The sequence below is a fragment of the Chionomys nivalis genome, chromosome 20 (genome assembly GCF_950005125.1).
Source record: "Chionomys nivalis chromosome 20, mChiNiv1.1, whole genome shotgun sequence".
NCBI lineage: Eukaryota > Metazoa > Chordata > Mammalia > Rodentia > Cricetidae > Chionomys > Chionomys nivalis.
The window spans coordinates 15,748,606-15,775,854 of record NC_080105.1 but is presented as its reverse complement, the minus strand read 5'-3'; the positions used below and the strand labels follow the sequence as shown (position 1 = coordinate 15,775,854).

Sequence of the window (27,249 nt, the reverse complement as noted above, 5' to 3'; positions counted from 1 at the left end):
TTCAAGGTCATCCTCACTCTGGAACATACAAGACCTATCAAAAACAGTAAAACCAAAAAAAAAGAGAGAGAGAATGGAGTGAAGAAAGAAAAAAATCAAATTTAATATTATATTATATAATGTATATTAAATAATATAATATTACATATAATCTAAAAATGTAAATATTTTCCTTGGAAAGCCACTGTGAACTTTTTCTTAGAGAATGCTTGAACTTCCGTTAGCCACACATGGCCAGACTCTGCCGGACAGAGGAGCCCCACCATCTGCTCTCCTGATTTCCTTTCTTCCTCTAAGAATCTTGCAGAAAAGCTTTTGCTGTTCCGTGTATCAGAACAACAATGAGGGGGGTGGTGTAGACCCTACACACAATGAAAAACACAATGAAAAGACTAATGGCTACATATGCATTAGCGTGTCACTACCTTCTTAGCTCGTTCATGACTTTGAAGGCTTTCTTCATGTGCCAGGGATTCACCGTCACCGGGCAGTGCTTTTCAGTATTATCATCTTTTGAATCGAGAGGCTTCGGATGACCCTGCTTTGTGCATCTGTACAAGAGAAAAAAAAAAAGAACCAAAAAAAAAAGGAGGGGAGGGGGGAGAGAGACAAAGATCTCATTAAGGATAATTTAGTTCTGGCTTGTCAAGCTACAAAAGACAAATTGAATGCCTCCCTCCCTCCCTCCCTCCCTCCCCTGCTCAGTTAGAAGAAGGCTGTCCTCAAATGAGAGTAAGACACAATTCAGAACGGTCACTATGGTTTCTACAAAAAAAAGTGGGTAATTATCTCCCTGGTGTCAAAGATCTGTCAAATAGAAACAAGAAAGATTCAGAGGAAATGGCTTAACAGATCTTCCCAAACAAAAACACAGCAAAATGATCTCTGTTGAAAATCAACTTGCTTTACAATCAACCTATAGTCATATACATATACGTGTATATGTATATGACTACATACATATATGGCATGTATGTATATATGTGTGTGTATGTATAGTTTGTTTACAAACTAAGAAAGAAACATGGCTGCACTTCATGCAAACTTCAGATACAAAATCTGATTCAGATTTGCTCTCGGCAAAGACACTTAGCACATGTATTCTGGGCCTACATTAGAAAGATTAATCACACCGACTAAAGTTTACTGGGTTTTAGACATAGCTGATTCTGTGAATAACAACATGATCTCATTATTCATAATCGCCACGACAATTCTATTAGTCATTTATCATGATTAGCTCATTTCAAAGACGAAGAGACTGAGGCAGCGGGGAGGAAGCTAAGAGTGACGTAGTAAATACTAGAATCCACCCAACCTGAGTTGCCACTCATGCTCACTACCACATCTTACATTAGAGTATTTAAGTTCATGTTCTCTTTTTAAGGAAAGCTTTGTTTTCATTTTATTGCTATGTATGTGCATGTGTGTGTTGGAGGAGATGGTCTATGGAAGCAAGAAGAGGGTGTGGGCTCCCTTGCAGCTAGAGCTACAGAGAGTTGTCAGTCACCAGATATGAGGATTAGGAACACAACTCCAGTCCTCTACAAAATCAAGCGCTCTTACCTGCTGAGCCAACTCTCTAGCCCTTTATTTACAGTCAAGAACCCAAGACTATGAGTGTTGTTATATGAACTATTCTTTCAAGATGTGGAGGCAAAAAAATACTGACAAAATTGGAGAATTAAGAACTGGAGAATTAAATGAACAAAAAGGAAATTTTGGGAGTGATAAATGTATAACTCAGCAAATTTACTGTAAATAATTGAAATGTATATTTTTCATAGAATGTAAATTTATGCTTTAAAAAAATTGGGGTCAAAAAATTGGAGCTGGAGAGAGAGCACAGAGGTTAGGAGTACTGGTTGCTCTTGTAGGAGACCTGGGTTCAGTTCACAACAATCTGTAACTTCATTTCCAGGGGATTCAACACCTTTTTCCAACACCCTTTCTGGACACCACGCATACATATGGTGCACAAACATAATGGACATTCATACATACAAAGATTAAAATCAAATTTTTAAAAGGAGGGTACCACAATAGCCCCACTGGAAACCATGCTTGTGTATGTACTACACAAAGAACAGGAGGAAGGATTCCTTAGAGGGGCATGCTCCTCCCTTCCTGCCCTACTTCTAAAAGGGTGGTTCCTTTGTAAAAACACTATTTTATGCACTCATTCATGCAATCAACTTTATTTTAAGTGTACATCAAAGAATAAAGCAAAAATTCCTGTCCCTTGTAGTCTGTGGGACGGGGACATAATAACCTGGCAAAATCAGAAAAGCAGGCAGGTAGCATATTACAAGGTGTAAGTGCTACAGGAGAAAGGCCAGGGAAGATGGCAGGAGCACGAAGCGTCGGATAATGGCAATGAAGGGTGAGTCTGCAGTCTTCAAGTTTGATCGAAGAAAATAACTGGGAATTGAGATCTGAACAAAGGCCCCGAAGGTGAGGAAGGCATCAGCAGCGTAGGGCAGTATGTAGCACTGACCCTTGGGCCAGAGTAGACAACTGGGGCTGAGAAGTGTAACAAGGGCTTCAGCCTACCTTTCCAAAGGGCCACTGACTGCTCAGTGAACAGCTGTGCTGGTTAGGTTTATCATCAACTAGACACAGCCTAGAGTCACCAAATGAAGAACTGCCTCACTCAGACTGGCCCGTGACCAAATCTGTGAAACACTGCTTTGATTAACGGATGATGTGGAAGACGCAGCCCACCATGCGTGGCACCATCCCTAGCAGGTGGGCTAGGGCTCTAGAAGAAAGCTAACTGGGCGAGAACCAGAGAGCAAGCCAATAAGTACTGTTCCTCTAGGGTTCTGCTTCGGGTTCCTGCCTTGAGTTCTCGCTCTGGTTTCTCGGTGACGTTGTTATCTGGACATACAAGCTGAAATAAACCCTTTCCTCCTCTAGGCTGCTTCCAGACAGAGTGCCTCAGAGCACCAGGAAGCAAACTAGAACAACAATCCACAGAGGTCAAAGGTAAAAACAGGAACCGGATTTGGGTTCAGCAGTAATGGCTGGCTTCCGATGTGTTTAAGGAAGAGGCTAAGATTTGTTGACAGAATGGATGTGTGTGTCAAAGAGTCAGAATGACCCCAATATACTTTAGACTGAGCACGGAGGACTGGGTTTCCATTATTGGAACAGGGAAGGTTACAGGTGGAACTAGTTTGTGACGTAGGAAGATTGTCACACAGGTTGGTACTGACGTGGGGACACAAAAATCAACAGGAAAAGCAAAAATATAGCTGGAAGACTGGTGGGATGGCTGAGCATGGAGAGACATTTGTCAAGTCTGAAACCTAAATTTTATCCCCAGGACCCACATGGAAGAAAGAGAGAACCAACTCCCAAAGTTGTACAGACGCACATGTGCACACACACACACACACATACACAGGAGCACGTGCTGTAATTTGTTTTCTTTCTTTTTTTGAATTTAGATGGTGATAGAATTCTGAGAATCACTGGTTATACGGACAAAGCCAAAAAGCAGGCTGGATACAGTGACAGCATATTAAGCCAAGAAGCAGATTTTCAACATTAAGGAAACCTAGAAAATTCAGCATAATTTCCCTAGTTCCTCAATTTCCCTAGTTCCTGAGTAGCGGTAGTGTAGTACATGGTTTCTAGCAGGCCTGTCTACCAAAACCAGGCATAAACTCTACCTTCCCCTGTTGATTTCTTTTTTAAGGCTAAACAACTCTGAATGAGCACCGGGCACTGCCTCCAGGGGCAAATTCCATGGCTGGGGTGCGGTAAGAGGAGCCACACTCCATTAACTATGGCCTTTGGGAGGGAGAGTATAGAACTAAGAAGGGGTCCTAGGGCTAGAGAGGACGGTTCAGTGGTTAAAGAGTACTGACTACTCTTCCACACTTCAATTCCCAGCACCCACATGGCAGCGCATAGCCCTTTCTGTAACTCCAGTTGAGATCTACCTCCCTTTCCTGCCGTCTGTGGGCACCACGCATGAGCAGAGTGTACAGACATACACGCAGCAAGGGGTGTGTGTGCAGAAGTTTACCCTCAAAACTACACTGCGTGTGCCCAGGTACCCTTGCCTGCTTCCCTTTTGAACAAAAAGCAGCCTTCTCCAGGAAACTGCCTTCTTGAAAATATAAAAGGAGATACTTTTTCAAGTCCCTTCACCTTTCTTTCCAACTCTGCACTCCACACCTGTTCTTATTTGATAATAAGCCACTCGCTTGCCTATTGTTATTTTAAAAAAGTATCTGAAAGGGGGTTTGAATTCCAGTGCACAGCTGGGCTGTACAGGAGACAATCCTCAAGTCTTCCTTGAATGACTGACTCCACAGACCACCCAGGCTGCTCTGTAACTGAGGTGACTGTCACTCTGCCTTGCAACAGTCACCACACCCTCAGACACCAGGAAAATACTCTACCCTGGAGAATCTGAAGACAGTGACAATTTCAAAACCAGGCATAGGGTTAAAAGCACACCAACGTAAGACAGTACCGATAATCTCTTTTGTGTGATTTCATTTCGAACAGGAGGTTTTTTGTTGTTGTTTTTCTTTTTGGTTTTGTTTTCAAGGATGAGGACTAGAAATATCACGAACGGGCTGGAGAGATACTCGGAGGTTAAAAGCGCCTGTGCAAGCATGCGGACCTGAGTGTAGATCCCAGAACCCACACGAAAGGCCAGGCATAGCCGTTGACACACCTCTAACCCAAGCACTGTAAGGGGCAGAGACTGGGGATCATCAGGACTTGCTGGTGACCGCCTAGTTCCAAGCTCAGAGATGCTGTCTCAAAACGAATAGGTTGCGAGTGACAGGGTATATGTGGCTAAGTGTTTACCGTCAACATGACATAAACTAGAGTCACCTGTGAAGCGGGACCCTCAATTGAGGGATTGCTTCCATCAGAGTGGCTCGTGGGTGAGTCTGTGGGGAACTGCCTTGCTTGTTGATTATGGGAAGGTCCAGTCCACTGTGGATGATACTATCCCTGGAGGGGCAGGCCTGAGCAGAATAAGAAAACTAGAGAAAGCTAGAGCCATCCAACAAGCAGCCTCCACGATTTCTGCTCCAAGTTCCTGGCCCGACTTCCTGCGAGGATAATCTGTAATCTAAAAGATGAAGCACGTCCTTTCCTCCCCAGCGTGCGATTGGGCATGGTGTTCATCACGGCAAGAGAAGTCAACGTGGACAGAGCAGGACAGCGAGCATCCTCCTCTGACACAGGAAGGCACGCCCATGTGCTTGTGTGCACAGATCACACACACACATATACCACACTCGCGTACACAAAGGGTAGCATAAAACCCAGTCTAGGTCTGGAGAGGCGGCTCAGAGGGTAGAGTTCATGCTGTGCACACGTGGAGACTAAATCTGATTCCCCAGCACAAACGTGAAAAGCAGGGCATACAAAACACATCTGTAATCCTAGCATTGAGGAGGCGAGGAAAGAATTTCTGGAACTTGCTACCCAGCCAGCCTAGCAGGATGCAACAGCAAGTCCCAGTTCCCAAGAGAGACCCTGTCTCAAAAACTAGAATGGAGGACCATTGAGATGGCTCAGCAGATAAAGGCCACCAAGCCTGACTCTGAGGACCTGAGTCTGATTTCCAGAACGCACACAGTGGAGGGTAAAAACCAACACCATAAGTCGGCCTCTGACCTATACATACACACACAGGTAAATGCACGCACACACCACACCACACACATGCAGATATACACACACATACATGCAAACATACACACACACCATACACACATGCAGATATACACACCACACATACATACAGACATACACACATGTAGATATATACACACCACACATGCGTATACATACCTACATACACACACATGCAGACATACATTCATACACATACCACACACATGCAGGCATATACACACAAACATGCATACATACACGTAGACATACATACATATACACACATACACACATCACAAAGAAAAACCCAATCAGTTTCTCAAACTACACAAATCAGCCCTCCTCATATAAAGAGCCAGGCAAGCCCTCTTCAGAATTAGGCATGTCAGAATGGTGGCGTCTCTGGGGGTAGGGGTGAGAGCAGCTAGGCATGATTTTTAAAAACAACAACAGGTGATGTAATGCACCCTACCACCCACTTAACCTCCCACCCCAGACTGATCATCCCAGATTGAGAACAAGTACTCTAGAGAAAGAATCTGGGCTGTTCATAAGTTTAGCGCTTTCCAGTAGAAATGATGCTACAAGTCATGGGGATGATAACGGCTGCAAAATTTCACAGGATCAAAGACACCGTCACATATAGGATGTAAAGCCTTGGCCGCCCCTAGGTGGCCATCGTCTCTGCTCTCCCCTTTGCCTGTTCACCTCAAAAGCTGCAAGACTCCCAGCTTGCAGTGAGTCACCCACCACTACTCACAGATTTCCGCCAAGTTCACATCAACAGCTGTTGTTTTCAAAGTCACCATCCGTGCTGTACTGCTCTCAAGTTCCCCAGGACTTCAGAACGTTTCTCCTGTGTGCTCGCGCTCCTCCCTGCCAAACTCACTTTCAGGGGTCTGGCAAGTTATTAGCCACGATCCACTCAAAACAAGGCCACATATTCGAAATGCACACTAGAATCTAATGACTGTCCTCACAAATATCTGTCACACCATTCTCTAAAACTCCTCAACAAAACGCTCTCAGAGCTCCCCCATGGTGCCTCCTAATAATCATCACCTTATTGAGAGGCAGGGAAAGCAATAGGCTTTCCTCGTTCAACTCTTGCTTCGTGGTAGGGTTGTGAAATTTTTGCAATGTTCTAAAGGCAATTTTTCTTCAAATGTATGGAATTTAAGCTTTAACTGGACTTTAACTGTGCCACTGCATAAACTGTAATCTATAAACTTGTGGCATTCACCAAATAAATATGTCTTTAAAAAAAATGAGAATGCCTTCCCTATAACAAACAGAGCTTAGACCAAGTGGAGGATACAGTTTAGGGGTGGAAGAACACTGCTTAGGATGTGTGAGGCTCTGGGTTCTCCCAAAAAGAAAGATTGGGCTGTATCTTCAGTATGCAGGTCCTTAGAATTGAGTACGACACGTTTTGTGAGATTAAACTCTTATCCTGCCAGCGTTGAACAAGGCCTCACAATCTCCTATCCCACCTCTGAATACGAATGTGGGTGTTGCTGCTGCTGTTGTCGCTGTTACTGTTGAAGGTACAAGCTCTAATTTCTCAGAGCTGGAAAGGAAACGTCTAGAAAAGCCAGGCATGCTCAGTTTTACTAAGGAACAGCAGTTAAAAACTAGAGCCCTGAGCCTACTGGGGGGCAGAGGAGACATCTCTTCTCTTCTCTGCCTGGGCCCTGGCTGTGTGGCTTCTGTTAAGTGTGGGGGGAAGTGCTGGCAGGGGGAGGTGGATGGGATGTCTGAGCTTGAGAGGTTGATGGAAGTTGGAGCATAATTGCTCTCTGATAGTAGAACAATGGTGCTGTAAAAAGCTCCACTTCAGTTCAACCCAGCTCTCTCCTCTTCCCCTCCCACCTACATGACAAACACAGCACAATCAGGCACTTTTTGTCCCTGACAGTGACTATTACCAGGAAAGGGATGGGGTAAGAGCATGTCTTATGCAAGATCAATCTTTTAAAGAATATCTCATAAACAATTAACAAAGCAGGACTAGAGATTTTTTTGTGAGACGATAAAACAGAGAAGAGGAGGGTGATGAGCCTTTCTAAGCAGTTCTATGTCTTTCATCACTCATATGTGTGGGTGTGTGTGCATATGTACATATATGTGTGTGTGTGTATGTAAATTCTTCTACTTTATCTAGTATGGTCATCACTCAAAGCAGCAATCTGTTCAGATGATGGGCTAAATTTTCTAGCATCTTCATGGGAGTTGGTGAAAAGCCACTCAAAGACAGGAATCAGCTGGAGGACCAAGTAGTAATCCCGTCTATGCCACTATGTCAAACACAAAACTAGTATAGTAACCCTGGACTAATAGGAAAGGTAATTACCCCTCGTCTACTTGTCTCTGGATCTGTCTAAGCAATAAAGCCCCTATGAATGCAAACATAAAGAAGATAAACGCTGATGTTAGGAACTAAATTGAATATGGCCATGTGGCTTTATTCACTTTCTTGGCCCTTCCATTTTAATTGCAACACTCAACTTGAAGTCATTAGAAACATACAAATAATCATAGCTGTTAGTAAATCAAACATATAACTGCTGCCTAAATACCCACTGTATATCTGTAATAAAGCAGAATGCACGGGGCTGAGCCAAGACCCTGCTCCAGTTTACCATCCAACAGGGAAGTCACCGCTAAATGCCAAGAAATGGCACAAATCAGGACACATATGCTAGACTGCAAATTCCACAGGAAGTTAACAATGATCCAGAAGGGGCTGAAGTCACAAATTAAATAAAACTGTGAAGGAGGTGGGTTCAACAGGGCCCTGCAAGAACTCTAAAATCATTGTGTGGAGCAATAGGCGGGGCTGGAGACCCCGGCTTATGATGGATGTTACAAAGGGTAAGGCATATAATGATTCTGGAAAGTCTGATGGCAGGCCAATGCCTCCTGGCTGAGTATGTGGCTTTGATTAGCCATGTTTTATGACTCCAGGATGCTGAAAGTCTAATGTGTACTAAAAGACTATGAGCAAAACAGAAGAATCTAGGGGCCGATGACTGAGGGTGTCTTTAAGGTGAAGGTGACTAAGGTTTCAAGTAATGAACTTGACGGACATGGGAACCTAAGGCTCTCCATCTCCTGCAGACAGACGCGATGTGGACCATGAGGAAAGAAGGAAGAGTCAAAAGCTGAGTGAACACTGTGTTTTACACTGGAGCTAAGAGTAGACACTCCAACAGAAGCCCAAGATTCCAGATCCTTTAAGCATGGATATAAGTGTTGACTTTGGATATAGATGTGTCCCACAAATAAATAAATAAATAAAAATAAAAATTGAAAAAAAAACCACCCACAGAACTAACCTGGGCTCAGAGGGGCTCACCGAGACTGAACTGACAACCAGGGAGCCTGCATGGGACGGACGTAGCACTCTGCATATATGGGACATCTGTTGCTTACTCTACTTACGGGACTCCTAACAGTGGAAGCAAGGGCTGTCTTTTTTGCACACTTTTGGGACCCTAATCCTTATACTGGGTTACCTTGTTGAGTCTTAATATGAGGACAGATGCCTAATCTTACTGCAACTTGATATGCCATGTTTAGTGGATATCCAGGAAAGTCCTGCCTTTTTCTGAATAGAAACAGAGGGGGAATGGATGGGGAGAGGTGGGGAGGAGAGGAGAGAGGGAAGGAAAACTGCAGTTGGAATTTAAAAATAATAATAATAGCAATAATAAATAACAAAAGAAGATACAGATGTCTCAGTGCTCGGGAGGCTGAGGCAAAAGGATTCCTATGTGTTTTCGGTCAACCTGCGCTACACTGTGAGACTGATGTTAGGTGAGACACCTGTCTCCCAAAGCAACAAACAAAAAGGTACAGATGGGAATATAGATGAAGTGATGTGTGGATTAAGAAGAACTGGCTAAGACCCACTTGGAAGAGAAGCAAGTGCTGCCTATGAACAGCTGCAGAACACACAGACCAAGGCTGGTGGTACTGTCCTGAGGGAGCACTGAGGGAGCGGAGGCAGGAGGACCAGAGCTCCAGGCCAACCTGGATACCCAGCAGCATCCTGTCTCGGGAGGGAGGGAGGGAGGGAGGAGGGAGGGAGGGAGGGAGAAGAAAGAAGGTGATCGACACAGAGATTAGACACAGAGATTAGACCAATGGTTTTTCAAATACATATAAGCTAGGGAAAGCAATTTAACTTGCATTTCCTTGGCCAGAAAGATAATAATAGGAGACATACACGATAAGATTGTTGAGAAGATTAAGTAAGGATGAAATTATGTAAATCACATTCAGCAACTGAAAAACTAAAGGAGGAGGCCAAAACAAGTGGTGTCATAAAAAGCAAAGGCTGCTGCTCAAGACAGAATCTGTGAAAGAACTAGTCAGAATATGTGAGCAGATGTCAACAACCCAAAATGTAGGAAGGTGCAGTGCACAGCATGCCAAGTCCACTGGCTGGAATGGTGTTACCTCAGTGGGAAGACGTGCAAGGGGGCCTTCCTGCTTGCTCTTCCCTCCACCTCCAATACCATCCTTCCTTCGGCCTGTGTTCAGGTCACCTCTTCAAAGACATCCTGGAGGCTACCCGAATGACATCCATCCATCCATCTATCTATCTCTATTCATCATCTATCTATCATCTATCTATCAATCCATCTATCTTTTTCCATCATCTATCTATCTATCTATCTATCTATCTATCTATCTATCTATCATATATCAATCTATCTCTGTCCATCATCTATCTCTATCCACCATCTATCTATCATCTATCTATCAATTTATCTCTATCCATCATCTATCTACCTATCTCTATCATCTATCTATCCATCATCTATCTATCATCTATCTATCTATCTATCTATCTATCTATCTATCTATCTATCTATCTTCTGTCATGTCCTACACTCCCCACTATTTTCTGTCATGTCCTACAATTAAATGTTTGCTTACTATCAGCTTCAACTGTGAGACAAAAGATTTTGTTGTTTTCTGAAAAATCTCCAAAATTTAGCCACACTAGGTATTCAATAAATGTGAAGAAAAAAAAAAAAAACCTGACCTGATGTGAGTCACTGAAACAGTTCAGCAGGGAAAAGTCCTTGCTTGGATTCAGTCCCTAGGGCCCACACTGTGGAAGGAGAGAACCAACTCCTGAAGGATGTCCTATGACCTCCACATGTACACAATCACATGTGACTATATGAACATACACACGCACGCACATGCGCATACATACAAACACACAGAGCACACAAAATAAAAATGTAACAAAAATGTTTCAAGAAATGAGAGATACTCTACTCCAATATCTAAGACTAATCAAGTGAAAACAAGAATGTACTCCAATGCACTTTATGACAAGCGAGCCAGTACACTGCAAGGCTGGCAGTCCCCAGCCCGGACCTTAGAAAGAGCTGCAATCCTGCAGCATACCCAAAACACTACAAACCTCAGGCTTCAGCAAACCACTTTGTTTCCATGACAAAATGAGGGTAATAAAACAAGTTTTCACTAAATTCAATCTATACAACTAAAGTCCTATCCCTTTGAGACGCTCCTTCTACCTGAGAACGGTATTATGATAGCCCCCTTTGATAAGTGATAACAGTTGCTAATTACTCTTCCACAGACACTTCTACTTTGAAACACAAAAAACTTGGCAACTCTATGCTCGACTTCACTTTTTCCTTTAAACGGGTCACTGAAATCCAAAGACCTGAAGCCTGTGATCTGATGTAGCCCATCCTTGGCAGCCTAGAGTCCTTGGAGCATGGCTAACAAGTTGTCTGGCAGTGCTGGAACACCTCCGATGACAAGCATCTCCAGGGACGCAGAATCACCCACTGCAAACAGAAGGCTGCACCTGAGGCATCACTACTCGGCTGAACGACAGAAAAACAAGATTGCATGGCCAGTAAGGCGGCCTGGAAGAAGGAGCTAGGAAGAAAACAAGCTAAGAAAATTGTTCCATCAGGGATTCACACAATCGGAACCTCACAGTCTTCGATCAGCCTAAGAATCAGAAACTCCCTTATGCAATTAACTGTAAAGGCTACAATATGAAAAGTACCCCAGAGGTCAAGGAGTGTTCAGTTTTCATTCCTTCTGCACAGCTCCGTTTACTACCCCAAATTTCCGGACTCATTAATTCATACCTAATTTTTTTGGTTGCACATCTTTCAGATTTGACCAGAAGGTAAAAGTCCCATGGTCTTACTACTACCTAGACCTCCAATGAAACAGAGCCTACATGCCATACATATTCAAGTATGCAAAAAGACAACAAGAAATATGAAATACAGTGGCAATCAATGAGACTCCTCAAAGGGTAAGGAAAAGTTGGAGGCAGAATGAAAAAGGCAGAAAAGAGATGAAAATGAGGAAATAAGGATCTAGGCAGAGATGCCTGCCACCACTCCAAGACAGGCTAAAGGGAACAGGGTGGGACCAGAGGGCAATGCCCAGAGAAAGGCACCATGAGAAGTGCCAGGCAGGGACCAGCATCCAAGAATTTGCACACTGAACGAATTACTAAACAGACACACAAAGAGAATTCCGAGTCCCTGCTTCCTACCACATTATCTAAGGCTCCTTAAGTCCAGGTCAAACACCTTGCTTTGCCTTGAACCTCAGGCTAACAATCGGTCTTCATAAAAAGCTGATTGCTCCCAGTGACTTCCATGAGCCTCCATCCTCATCCAGCCCTAGACAGGAAACCCAGCAAATGCCCTTGCCAAGACCTCACCTGCAATCTCTCCCGTCAGACAGCATAATCTAAGGAGAAAGGAAGTTAATGGGATAGAGGCAAAGAAATCGGAGGATCGGAAGCCAGAAACTGTTTCTAATCTTTAGAAACCTAACAGCAAGCTAGCAAATTCTAGAATGTGGTTGATTCTGGATCTACCTAACGAAAATAAAATCTATTTGTATTTTTCATCAGATGGATTAAACAACGAAGAAGTCTCTGCAGCTTTAGTTCCAGTGATTGAAAAATGTTTCTACAATTCTCTACTCGGGCTCAGCGCTCCAGGCTTCTCCTCCACTCAAGCCTCTATCTATCTAGTTTCAGAACTACAGATGAAGTATCAATACCAAAGGCCTGACCTGAACATCTATTCCATTTCTCCCATTTAAACCATTTTCTCAGCCTCTCCTCCCTCTAGGGCCTGTTTTTCCACACACAGTTTTTTTTTTTTTTAACCTTCATCCTAAGACCCTCTTGTTCCATCCTTCAGTTCTCTCTGCTCCAAAAATGAAAAGGGACTGTGTTTAAATGATACAAAGGGGACAGTGGGGAGGGCAAGCTCACCATCAGCAACTTACCTACACATTTGTATCACAGTGTGCTGTCTATATGCAGAGAGTATATTCTGCCACCAATGCTTCTGAACCTGGCTGGAAACCTCATGGGTTCGCACTACACTCAAGCTGCTGAAGCAATCTACAGATATGTTTCCCAGGGGGCTTAGGAGGCTTCCCCAACGTGCTGGGGAGCGTGAGAGCGCACCTCACAGCCTCAAAGCCACCACCATCGGTCAGCATCTGATCCTTAGCTTCTTCTATCATTTCTACCAGCCCAGAAGGGCCAAGCCAAGACTCCTGTCACCCACTCTTCAGAGCCCCATGACCTGTTCCACTCCAACTCAAAATCCTGTAATGCACCCACAGAAACTGTGGCTTTATAATCCTATTCGGACTCATGAAAGGATTCAAAATACAAAAATAATAAAAATAAAATAATGTTCACCGCAAACCAAATAGCCTTATTTTAGCTGGAATTCTGCCAAATAGCCACAAGAGGCTGGCGAGGAAGAAATGGGATGGAGTGAAGGTAGCCAAATCTCATTGAAAACCGATAAGGCTCCATGAATGAGATCGAATGAAAAGGTATACCTCTTTTCAGAGTGAGGTTTGTCTGCGGTTTGAAAAGTCAGATCCAAAGGACTCTGCTCCTTCGTAAAGGTTGAAGGGACGAGGTGGGTAGGGGGTGGGAACACGTAACGTCTAAACTCCTGGAGATTTACAGGCCACTTTTATGCAGGCGTTTTTTTTTAAAAAAAAAAAAAAAAAACCCTTTCAGTTCTTATTTCTAGAAAGTAATTTTGTTGCAGGTGATCCTGCATGTACTTGGGCACCAAGGAAAAAAGACACCTGTGCCTAACAGGTCGGTAACACTATCAACGTGCCCCGGGTACCAAGGGAACGAGAGATGCTCTGATTTCTGGATAAAAGATTTTCTGCAGTGCCAGGTAAGAGATCACATGCCCTAAAACGGCCGCAGCTCATTTGGAGTGATGTAAAAGCTCCTTGGATATTAATTTTATTAGAAATTCCGAGAAGCAAGCAACCTCAGATCGCATTCATTTTAGACTCCAGGCGTCTGGTACTTTCCAGTTTCCTGTGCATCCTCTCGCTCCCTACTAGAAAAAGGGTGGGCGAGATGGGCAGCAGCAGCCCATGCAGGACACGGGGGGTACCCACAGGGCGATCGCAGTCGTATGCCCCCCCCCCAAGCCCTACGCACAGCCCCATCCCGAACGTTCAATTCGCCCCGAGACCGGGAAGCCCCTACCCATGCCTGCTCGGCCGGGCACAGTCCGGTCCCGCGGTCACCCTCCCGACTGCGGGCGCCGCGCCCCGTCACGCCCCGCGCCTCCCCATCGCCCGCCGCCCCCCGCGATCGCGGCGTGTCCTCCGCAGCGCCGCGCGCCCTCCGCAGCCGCACAGCCCCTCCGCCGCGCGCCCCGGGCGCCCGCTCGCTCACTCACGCGGGAGGCAGCGGCGGCGTCTCCATTGTGGCTCCTCGCGGGCTTCAGAACGCAGGCAGCGACCGCCGCCGCCAGCACCATTCCAGCCGCGGACGCCGGCACGGTCCGCCCGCCCAGCCGCGTTCCATCCGCCCCGAGGGGGCGCAGCGCTCCTCACCGCGCGCCACCACCTGCGGCGGCGGCCCCCGCGGCCATGGCCCGTCGGCCCCGCGCGCTCCTGTGCCTGGCGCGGCTCCCGCGCTCCCCCGTGTGCGGGGCGGCGACGGCGACGGCGGCGGCGGCGATGGGACGGGCGAGCGCGCGGCTCGGCCACTTCCGGGTTCTCCCGGCCGGCGCCGATGCCGTGACGGGCGGGCGCTGCGGCCTCCCGCGGCGGAGGGACCCCTCCCTCGGCGCCGCCCCTTCCTCCGCGGCGTCTGGAGGCGGCGGCGGGCGGGCGGGCGCCCGGAGGGACCGGGCACCGAGGCTGGAGGATGGGCGGCGGGGAGGGCTCGTGCGGAAGGGCGCTCGCCTGGGCACTGCTGGCTCTGATTCACGGATGCGTTCACGTCCTGCTCTGTGCGTCCGAGTGCCTTGCCCCGGGCAGGCCAACCACTGCTTTTCCGGAGGGGGAAAGAAAAAAGGGATCGACCTGGCCAGTGTCCCAAGCCTGGAGCTAGGGGTCTTTTCCTGGGTGTCCCTGATCTATCTGGTCCTTGGGCAAGTGAGATGAGCACCTACTAAGCAGAGCGTGGGGATGTGACAGAGCAAACGCGGGTCGCTGAGTTTGGCGAGCTGCCCTTTTGGACGTGATAAGAGAAACAATGAGCAGAGGATGGATGCCCGCTCTGAAGAAGAATAAAATTGCGGTGAGGATAGGGCGTGCTGGATGATGAGGAGTGATCAGGAAGGTCTCTTGAGGTATGGGTTAAACAAAGATGAATCAACATGAACCTTGAGTAATGCAAGGCATGAGTGCCCAGGGCAGAGGCAAAAACAGTGACGATCCCTGTCAGCAAGATCCCTGTCGTGTTGAGGAAAAGGTAGAGCAGGAAGGACGGGACTCTTCTCCCAATGCCTGCTAGAGGAAGGAACCCCTGGGAACTTAGAGATGGGAATTATCCAGTTCCACTCCAAACTTACTGTCTCAACCTCGAGGTAGAGCCAGGATTCCCTGCTTGAAGGAGTCCTCCAGATGGTGCTGGCGCCCGCTAAGGTCTGAGACTCTATACTATAGCTGAGCAGAGACCATTACTGACCAAAATGATTACAGTTAGCTGTATAAGTGATACACACAGGGAGAGACAAAAGCATACAAGATTAGCCTAGCCAGGATGAAAAAGAAAAATGGCCTAGTCTGGAGTCAGCATGGTTGAAAGAAGAATTCAGAAGCTAGAAGATAAAACACTCAGTAGAAATTGCTGATGGCTTGGGTGTTAGAGAAAGTAATGTCCGAGATGGTCCTGAGGCTCCTGTGTTTTTTGTTTTGGTGGGAGAGGGGAGTTCAAGACAGGGTTTCTCTGTAGCTTTGGACCCTATCCTGGAACTAGCTCTTGTAGACCAGGCCGGCCTCGAACTCACAGAGATCCACCTGCCTCTGTCTCCCGAGTGCTGGGATTAAAGGCATGTGCCACCACGACCTGGCCCGGTCCTGAGGCTTTTGATTTGCTGAAATTGAAGAGAGTGGGAAAGAACAAGTTGGGGGAGGGGTGTATTTTAGACTTTGAAATAGAGTAAACTAAGATCTGTGTTAAACACTTAAATGATAGCTGTAGACAATGAGGTATGTGTGTCCAGAGGGAACTTAAGTTTGGAGGCTGCCCCGTGTAGATGATATGTAAGGCCATGGGGCTAGTTGAAGTCAGCTCTGTGTGTAGCTACAGAAACAGAGATCAGAAGTGAGCCCTGGGGCACTCCAACAGTAAGAAGATAGGATGAGGGCTGGGATGCATCTCTGGAACAGTGCTCCTTGCCTAAGGACCACAGGCTTCCATCCCTAGCATTGTCAATAAATACGTAAATAAAATAAGATGCTGCCCAAAGTGGCGGTGTGCGCCTGTGATCCGAGCACTCTGGAGGTCAAGGGAAGATGCTCACTAGGGGCCTGGTTTAGTAACAGAAACTACACCTTGGGATGATCTATCGGGAACTCACCAAGGCCAGCTGGACTGGGTCTGAAAAAGCATGGGATAAAACCGGACTTGCTGAACATAACGGGCAATGAGGGCAGCTGAGAAGTCAAGAACAGTGGCACTGGGTTTTGATCCTACTGCACGTACTGGTTTTGTGGGAGCCTAGGCAGTTTGGATGCTCATCTTACTAGACCTGGAAGGAGGTGGGAGGTCCTTGGACTTCCCACAGGGCAGGGAACCCTGACTGCTCTTCGGGCTGATGAGGGAGGGGGACTTGATTGGGGGAGGGGGAGGGAAATGGGAGGCGGTGGCGGGGAGGAGGCAGAAATCTTTAATAATGAAAGAAAGAAAGAAAGAAAGAAAGAAAGAAAGAAAGAAAGAAAGAAAGAAAGAAAGAAAGAAAGAAAGAGAAACTACACCTTGCCATGAGCTAGCATCACCACATCCTGGTGCCAGTATGGAGTTACCATCCACAGGGCCTGTGTGATGACTGCGTTCCTTGGTGTTAGTGATGGACTTGTCTGAGCCATAAGAATGCTTGCTTTATAAAGTGAAGACCGAAGAAAATGAGAGATGCAGAGCATGTTTGAGCTCACTAGTTCAAGGTGAATCCAAAACCCTGACTGAGCAACCTAGGGAGACTGGGTCTCTTAGTAAATGAAATGAAATTAAATGGGGGAGTGTAGCGCAGCGGTAGTGTCTAGCATGCACAGAGCTCTGGCTTCAGTCTCAGCACTGAGGGAAAAAATGTAAAGGCTGTGTCTATCTGCTAAGTGCATACTTTGAATGATAGCTGTCTTTACATCTATCTCCCCCTAGTTCAGCTTTGTCCATCACAGTTTTCTACTGAATGGATCCAGTCCCTCTAATATCCTAATTGTCTAACCCGCTTTTTCACCAGCACTCCCTCTGGAGTTTCAGGAGTAAACCTGGAAGGGATGCTTTTTTTAAAAATCTGGCCGGGCGTTGGTGGTGCACGCCTTTAATCCCAGCACTCGGGAGGCAGAGGCAGGCGGATCTCTGTGAGTTCGAGGCCAGCCTGGTCTACAAAGGGAGTTCCAGGACAGGCTCCAAAGCTACAGAGAAACCCTGTCTCAAAAAAAAAAAAAACCAAAAAATAAAAAATAAAAATCCATATGAAGTTCAGTCGTGGGGTTCAGCATGAGTCTGAAGGTCTAGAATCCTAGTGGCAATACCAGCTAGCTCCCTTTTTCTCTGGACAGGAAGAAGAGCTGGTGTCTGCACCAGGCAAGGGTTGATCACGTGTCTCACTTAAAAATCTTGAAACAATTTGAAGATGTTAATTCACACCGAGCCTTTGCTGTTTTGGGGGAAAAAAATAAAAACAAACAAACAAAAATCCCTGTCAGAACATTGGCTTTCAGTCACAAAGCAAACTTGGCCTCAGATCAATAGGAGCTTATGAAGTCAAAGTCTCCTTAGTTTTTTGTTTGTTTTGTTTTCTTTTTGAGACAGAGTCTCACTGTGTAGCTCTGACTGTCCTGGAACTCACTCCGTAGTCCAAGCAGGCCTCCAACTCACAGAGATTTATCTGCCTGCCTCTACCTCCCAAATGCTGGTTCCACTTTCGTTTTTAAGTGGGCCAGGTAATTTCACAAAACTAATCTTTGGTCGGATGCAATCACGACACTTAGCCCTGTCTTCCCATTCACAAGAGAAGGTATATAAAAACCTTCACAGGATGAACTGAAATCCATCAACAGGGAAGGTGGCAGAGAGATTGTTAAAAGTGCCTTCAATTGTCCATTTTGCCCTCTTCTTGGGAATACTACTTAAGGCCACCACAGAATTCTGGTTCCCTTTCCCTTGGCTTAAGGACTGATTTACGTACACCGCTATTTAACCTTTCCTCTGCTTGGGATTTTACCTACCTTGTGAGGGATGGGGAATGTGTTGCTAGAAATGGACCTACAGCCTTGAGCATGGATCCAAATGTTAAATCATTCATCTACACTCCTAAGTGCTGATTTTTTTGTTTCTTTGTGTTGCTAGGGATCAGGGGATTGAACAATCCAGGGATTCTTGCATTCTCCATCACTGGTTTACACTCCTAGCCCTTGATTTTATTGGATACAGCCTTCTGCTGTATGTCCAGGCTGCCACTGAACTTAATATTCACACTTCTGCCACCTGCCTCTGCTTCCCAGGTTCACAATTTACAAGCATGTCAGCCCTTGATTTTTCTTATTTTTTCCTTTAAGATTTTATTGTTATTCTTTATGTGTTTTGGGGGTAGGGAGTCTGTGTGTGAGTATTCACACACTGTATCCAGGTACCCAAAGGCGCCTACCGGAAGAGTAGGTTGGATTACCTGGAGCTGGAGTTCCAGGTATTTGTGAGCCTCCCAATGTGAGTGCTAAGATCAAACCCCCACCTGCTGTGAGAATAGTAGATGCTATTAATAGCTGAGCCATCCTTCCAAACCCCTGATATTTCTTATGAATCCTTCCCCTTTGACAAAAGGATGGACCTCAGAAAAGTACATGCATTTGTGACTCTGGTGAAAGAGAACAGCCCCTCAGACATCAGAATCTAAAATCAATGTAATATCGCCAGAATAGATCGCTTGCGAAGAAGATGGAAGCCACAGGTGAGCAAGTGCTTGGCAGTAGCCGTGGCAGGAATTTCTTAAACAGGGTTGAAATTGGATGTTGCAGTAGAGCTAAGGCAGGAAATGTCGGGCACAGACATTTGTGTCACGGCAAGAATCTCAGGACTGGGAATGCCTCTGTGCGGAAAAGACTGCACATCTCTGTAAAACACTGAGCAGAGCCTACACTGGAAATCCCTTCCACTAGAAAGATGGAAAGTACAAGAAAAAAAAATCAATCATTCAAAAATAGATAAGCTGGGGCTGGAGATGCAGCTCAGTTGGTAGGGTGCTTTCCTAACAGGTAGGAAGCACTAGGTTTTGGTTCCCAGCACCTCATGAAGTGAGGCTTGGAGGTTGATTCTACCATGGGATAGATGGGTACGCGTTATACACACCTATAATCACAGCACAGGGGAGGGAGGGAAAGGCTGATCAGGACTTCAAGGTCACCCTCTACTATTTTTTGAGTTCAGGACCAACCTGGACTACGTGAGACTTTCTGTCTTAAGATAAACAGATATACAGGAGGCTGAGCAGGACCCTTTGAGTCCTGGAGTACAGGACAGCTTGAGCAACATGAAAAGACCGTTCTCTAAATTAAAGACAACTAGGAAATGGTTTGAAAAGTCTTAGCTTCTGTACTACAGTTAGCCTGAAAGGCATTACTTAAATTGCTGCACGCTTTTATTTGTTTATTTGTTTTTAATGTGGGTGGGGTGGCAGAGGCTAATCCTCACTAAGTAGCTCTGGAAGGCTGGAACTCCATAGGTAGAGTACCCTGGCCTTGTATTCGGAGCTGCCTGGCTCCATCTCTCCGAGAGCTGGCTGGGATTGAAGCTGTGAACTACTGAAAGACCCCCAGTGCTGGGGAGACTCTGACTCAAGTCTCGGGATAACACGACGCCCCCCAGTAACTCACGAGAGACCGTCCTTGCTGCAATCACACGAGGCTTTAATGATGAGATGAGACGGGAACCAGTGCACTGGGGCCGAGATTCATAACCCACGCGGGGGAAGAGTTCGAGCCTGAGTGACCGGGAGAAGGAGTTTTTAAGGGAAGAAACCACAGCCCAGTAATCCAAAAGGGTCATAGAAAATTCCGAAAATCCAGTGATGGTCACAAGGGAGAAACTCCCTGTTTCTCAAGATTATTCTCAAGATTACAACCTAACTTTATCTTCAGCTAGTTTCTGAAACACAGTCACTGAACCAGCTAATCCCAGATTTTTGATTCTTCTCTTCCTGCTTGGGGTGGGGGAGGGAGGTCTGGATTTATCCAGGTCTTTCACTACCATGCCCAGGTCCACTAACTTTAAACTGGAAGTTTTGCTTGTAGACATACAGGTTGGAGACTTACTGCACATAGAATCTTATGAGGCATTTCAACATATTCTCCTGGGATTTTGTTGCCTAGCAAGGGGATTTGACTACATCAAGGCATTTATCATAAGCCTTACCGTGCCAGGTGGGGTAACGTGACTCTTTGCTTCAGACTAGTCGAGAAACAATCGCTTCAAGAGGTCTTTTGTGTCTGTGGCTTCAGTTTACTCTACAAATGCTTGCTTCCTCATTTTTATGTTTTGAGGGTACCAACCGCACCCCAGCATAACACACCTGCCCATTAGCCTGTGTCTAAAGGTCCCAGAGAAATGAAAGAAAATTGTTTGCTGTGAAGTTTAATTGAAAACTCTGTTTGAAACAGTTCAGGAAGTAGCCCAAAATAGGCTTCACACTAATGTATATCAGGTAAGCATTTTCTGTGCCTTTTTAAGAAAAGATATTGACTTGATCTATTTTTACTTGCATATATAGTATCTATTTATGTGGTCTGGTGATGTAATGCCTCATTATAGAATTATCTAGAACTAAACCTCTTTCTACATGGTCAGCAGTGCTGGAAGAAAGAGAAAGCGCGACAAAATTCCTGATAAATCCTGTAAAGCATCATTAGCTTGTCCTTCATCCCAGCTTACGCACACGCATGCACACAGAGGAGCACTACCCTCAGCTTCTGGCTGTTCCTCACAGGAGAGTGTGAACCCAGACCCTAAGAAGGCTAGAGAATCAGTTTGTTTGGGCATTCTCAAAAACTGGTAATGGAAACAGCTTTTCAGCTTCACAATTGATTTCTATAATATGGTTTAAATAGCATAGAAGTCATTGGAATGCATCCTAAAGTAAACAGAAGAAGAAATTGAGTCTTATTTAGCTACAGTGATAGCAATAAGGGGTTGGGGTTGTGGCTCAGTTTCTTCCTTGTTAGCGTTAATACTTCTCCCACATCTAGCCCTCACTGTCTGCAGACCGCCTGTGTTCCTTTCCTATTCCAACGAAAATTTGCATCGATGCAGCATCAGTCAGTAGACCGATTACAGGGTTGTGTTCTAGTACATAACTTCATGTTAGCTTCCATATAACTTCATATCCATGCATATGCGCATGCATATACACAACACACACACACCAAAACCAGCTTTCATGCAGTCTAGAGTGACCTCAATTTCATCATGTACCAAGAAGTGTGGAATTTCTGAGTGTACCCCTTTTGCCTGCCAAGTGCTGGGATTGCAGGTGTGTCCCCACACTCAGTTTGCATTGCTGTAAAACCCAGGATTTTTGTACTTTCCAGGCAAGCACTCTACCAACTGAGCCACACCCCCAGCCCCTTATTGGTATCATTGTAGTTAATAAGATTCAGTTTCCTCTTCTGTTTACTCTAGGATGCATTCCAATGGCTTCTATGCTATTTAGATCCCATTAGAGAAATCAATTTAAAGTGAAAAGTTGTCCCCATTAACAGTGGTTTTACACAACATTATGAAAAAAAAATGCTCTCCTTTGCTTGCTAAGAGGCCATGTTGAGTTTAGGGGGTAAAACATACTATTTTTTGAACCACAAACTTTTTGAGAGTGAACCTGTAGAAGTTTCTATTGCTTATTTAAATTGTGCATATGGTAAGGTAAAAGGATATGTCTTGAGTTTTCACATAAATCCCAAAATGTGAGTTCAGCCCAAGTCTTAGGAATCTTTCTGCAAGTGAAGATGCTTTGCCAAGAAATCCTTAGTTCTCAATCTGGGCCCGGTGAACTATGGAGAAGCTTGCTGGATATAGAAGGTAAGTTGTTACTCAATTTCTGAAGCATCTATATTTCTTCATTTTCCTTGTTAGGATCTTGGTGATGATCCAGTCGGAGAAGGACTGCCTCCAAATTGCATGTGTATAAGAGCTATTCTCCACTGAACTAAAAATCAACCTGAGCTGCCATTTTTGAAGTCTTTGTTAAAAAAACAACTAAAATTAAACCATAAAGACAATATTTCTAGCCATGTTTTCTGAGGCACACTTATTCAAGCCAATCTTAATTCTGTTATGCATAGACATATTGAATTTTTCCTATGCCAAAAGAGAAAATACTGGACACTATTTTAAGTTGTAATTACCACCCCCTCAACATATCTCTCACACTTCCTAAGCACCTATTCTAGTTTATTAAATTAAATAAACTATTTGCATAATATTTCATTTACTGTCTATGCTTTCCTTTGGAAGTCACAGAAAGGCATAGATTTAGTCTATGTAATCACTTTCACATCCCTAGGGTTTATCAGCACACATTATGTATTCAACAGATGTTATTGAATGGCTGAGCTGGCACTAACTAATACATTGTATATTCCAGCTCAGATTCATGCAATGTACATTTTAAATACATCTATAGAGTAACATTTGTTTCTCCTTTTACCTTTGGAAGTTGATAAACAATTCTTCCCATAAATAATAAAGGTATGGTGAAATTTTCTTGTCCTTCAGTCAGACAACTAGCCCACCATTGAAGAACGCCTTCTTCAATGTTAGCACTCTGATCAGTGAGTAGAATGGAGAAGGGGTTAAGCTGTGACATGAAGGTTAAGACAAAGATTCTGCCTTTAACACATTATAATCAACAGCAGACACAACAATGGATCCACATATTAAATACAAATGGAAGACTTCAAGCTGTGCTCAGCGGGTAAAGTGGTTGCTGTGCAACCCGAGTTCAGGTTTTTAGGAACCATGTACGGCAGGGCAGGGCACAGTGGAGCATCTGTGTCCAAGTGTGCTCACAGACAGATGGGAGGTGGAAACAGGACAGTCACAGGACAGACGCAGGTGCAAACAGAGGAGACCCTGTCTCAAGCAAAGTAGATGATGAGGACTGACACCCACGATTGTCCTCTGGCTCTACACACGTGTATAGCATGCACACGCTCACACTCACACACATAAACATACACAAAAAGATAGATTAAAAACAATACAAGATAACATAATCTTTAGAAAATAGTGTTGAATATCTACAAAGAAAGTATTCTTAGTAAACAGGAAGAAGAACTTTAAACCCGTGATTCCGGGAGTGAAACATGGAGACAGAAGGTTGAAGCATTAATGTCCAGGTCAGATCGCAGGTATCTTGGGTGAATCTCAGACGTTCTATGGAGCAAGTATAATTCTTGCGGTATTGTGTCTGTGTACGTGTGTAAACATGCAGAAGCGTGTTTGTGCAGGGACCGGAATGAAACTGGAAACCTGGTATGGTTGTACGAATAGGAGAAATTGGAAGTGAGATTTGTTTAAAAACAAACAGACAGACAAAAGTTACACAAATTCAAGATATAATGAAAGGTTGAAGTACTTGATCTACAGGAAAGGGGAAGCCAAATAAGAAAGGATGACATACACCCGACTCAACCAATAATTTGTTATATGGAACGAGGAAGAAAAAAGGGTCAAAATCTTAACATGTGAAACATGAAAAATTGATGATGAAGCTGACAAAACTAAGACAATCACTTGGGCTGAATGATGGTGCCAGTGTGTGTGTGTGTTTTAGGCCTGTGGTGGTTTGAATAAGAATGGCCCCCATAGGCTCATAGATTTGAATGCTCGGGGAGTGGCGCTATTTGTTGGAGTAGGAAATGTGTCACTGTGGGTAGGCTCTGAGGTTTCAAGGGCCCAAGCCAAGCCCAAAGGCTCTCTTTCTTCCTGTTGCTGTGGATAAGGATGTCAGACTTTCAACCCTTCCAGCACCGTGTCTGTCTGCGTGCTGCCGTGTTTCCCACCATGCCTATGAATGGACTAAACCTCTGAAACTGTAAGCACACCTCCATTAAATGCTTCCCTTGATAAGAGTTGCCGTGATCGTGGTGTCTCTTCACAGCAATAGAACACCAAGACAAGACTCAAGGGTTTTCAGTCATAGCAAGATGTTCCAGTGAAGTAACCAGCAGAAAACAGCAGAATAAAGAGTCCTTGTTCAAAGACACAATAACCTCTTAAAGTCATCGGCCCCTGCAGAAACTGGTAAGGCAACTTTCTGTTGCTCCTGTGTCCCTGGCTCCTTCACCTTCTTTTCTACATGTCTTTGCATAAGGGACACCCCAACATTTCTTGAATTGTTCTTTTTTTTTTTTTTTTTGAGTTTAGGTAAATAACACCTGAGTATAGTCTTACAGTAGAAACTCAAGCTATAGCATGGAGAGCCCCTCTCCTAACCTTTCACCGAGTGCGGCATGCATTAATAAATTTACCTGTGTCTTTTCATGAGTGCTTCTGTGCTGTTGCATCATACGTGGTCTCTAAAGCTCTACCTGGGTTTGCATTTGTTTGCCTCCTGTAAATGGAACCATGCTGTATTCTACCGTCAGCCATTAGCAGCTGCTAAGGGAACTTGACTGCCAATTTGCTGTAGCTGCAGGGAACCCAGGCAGGGAGAGCTCACTGCCAATTACCAGTACATCCGGGATTTAAGCTAACACAAATTTTGGAAAAGACTGTGGCCTTGAGAAGGTAGACTAACACATCAGGTTGAATATGGTGCTGCCAGGTGAGGATGCTCCAGCCTATCTGGACACCTGGGTACCACAGACAGCATCCCATCCCCTCCCGCAAACCATGAACATTCTTTCAGAAATCTTTTTGTTTCTGTCTTTATCGGCAGATATATGCACTTACATGTGTGAGAGCAGGTGTACTCACATGGTACACATGTGGATGTATTAGTCCTCATCTCTGCTTTCCATCTTGTTTGATAAGATTTCTTGATCTTCATTACTGCCTATCAAGTTTGTCAAGCTTCCAGGGATTCTCTGGTCTCTATCTTCCATCTCACTGACACAAGAATGATAGAATTACACATGTGTGCAACTATGTATGGTTTGTATGTGTGCTCTGGGAAGCCAACTCAGGTTCTTGTGTTTCTTTGGCAAGAAAGGTACCACATAGGTCCACCAGGGATCAAACCATGGTTGTCAGGCTTGGCACTGTGTGTCTTTCCCCACTAAACCAGCTTCCTAGGCCCAGAACTCTTTTTATTTATTTATTTTTACTTTTTGGAGACAGGTCTTTTTTGTTGTTGTTTTGTTTTTCGAGACAGGGTTTCTCTGTAGCTTTGGACTCTGTCCTGCCTGGAACTAGCTCCTGTAAACCAGGTTGGCCTCGAACACACAAACATCCCCCTGCCACTGCCTCCCAAGTGCTGGGATTAAAGGCGTGCACCACCACCGCCTAGCCAGAGACAGAGTCTTGTTCTGTAGCCCAGGCTGGCACTGAATATCAAGGCAAACTTTCTGTCTCAGCTTTTCAAACGCCAGGATTACAAATGTATAACACCATGCCCGCCTGGGAAATAATATTTTTATCATTTTTAAGGCTTATTCTTTTTATTTAGGGGGATGTAATATATGAGAGAATGAATAAATTAATTTTTAAAAAGAGGAGAGAGTCGGGCGATGGTGGCGCACGCCTTTAATCCCAGCACACGGGAGGCAGAGGCAGACGGATCTCTGTGAGTTCGAGACCAGCCTGGTCTACAGAGCAAGTTCCAGGACAGGCTCCAAAGCCACAGAGAAATCCTGTCTCGAAAAATCAAACAAACAAACAAACAAACAAATAAAAAAATAAATAATAATAGATAGATAAATAAATAAATATATAGAGGAGAGAAAACTTTCAATGAATTCTCCTACAGAATTCTTCACATCTCATTGGCCAGAATCAAGATGCACACAAATACCAAACTGCCCACTGCCAAACCAAAGGCCATGGTCTTGGGCCAGTGGGGCAGGCCTTGCTTAGACTCAGGAGAGGAGTCAGATGTCTCTGATGCATGTGGCTGCTTAAGAAACAGGCAGAGCCCTAAAGAAATCTGGGGTTCACCTAAAAGGAACGAATTCTGGATTGCATTTTAAACAGATAACGTTTTTCTACCACCCGTGTGTTCTCAATGTTTGTCATCCCCAGAATGGCCCTTTCTAGACATCCTTACTCATTGTTTGTGTTTCCAATGTGCCTTTTCTGGCCAGAATCAAACTATAATTTCCATGAAGCCGTTCTTGGCCTCCCAAATCATTGTAATGTCTTTTTCTCTGTGATAAAATATCAGGGTTTTTTCAACCGATCAATCAATATATTTACTTTTATAATTTTTAGTGATGTGCATGAGTGTGAGAATGTGCACAGGAGTAGAGATGCCATTGTAGGTCGGAGGCATCAGATCCACTGGAACTGGCCTTAAGGAGGCTGTGAGCTGCCTGTGTAGCACTGAGAGCCAAACTCAGGTCCTCAGGGAGAGCAGCTATGGTTCTTGACTGCTGAGCCATCTCTTTAACCCCTGTTTTTATTCTTAACCCAGCAATGAAAGTCAGTGTTTCCCTGGTAAAAAATGACGATGTTTTGTTGGGTTTTACATTGAAACAAACCTGCCATTCTTCTAGACTCTCTCCCTTTTTAGTGCCTTTTCTTCTAGCCTCTGCTCTTTCTGAGCTTTTCATCCCCTTGAATGAGGGGGAGGAGACCTGAGCTGTGGTGGATATCTGCTCATTGTACATTGGTCAAGAGGTGCTGAAGTTTGATTCTTAAGTTCTAGTTCCTGGTTAAGCCTCCCAAACCTATAGTAATTACATGCCTCCTTATAATAATGATTTACTTTAAAGCATGTTTAAATATTGCAGCAACATGCATTTTATTTAGCAAATCCATTTTTACACTTCTAACTGTGAGAAGCTATATGTGTTCATAATTACAGTTCATTTGAATGTGTAATATTTTTAGAACAGAGAAGTACC

At 44.8% G+C, this 27,249-nt stretch overlaps 1 protein-coding gene across 1 annotated transcript in view; it reads right to left on the bottom strand.

The window, feature by feature from the left end:
• Klhl2 (kelch like family member 2) overlaps positions 1-14,693 on the bottom strand; it is a 112,925-nt gene extending 98,232 nt beyond the window's left edge. The window contains exons 1-2 of the mRNA XM_057752557.1: positions 14,421-14,693; positions 426-551 (exon numbers count right to left, since the gene is read on the bottom strand). Coding sequence (XP_057608540.1) covers positions 426-551; positions 14,421-14,446 — 152 coding nt within the window. The 5' untranslated portion in view covers positions 14,447-14,693. The remainder of the gene's footprint in view (positions 1-425; positions 552-14,420) is intronic.
• Between the last annotated feature and the right edge of the window lie 12,556 nt (positions 14,694-27,249).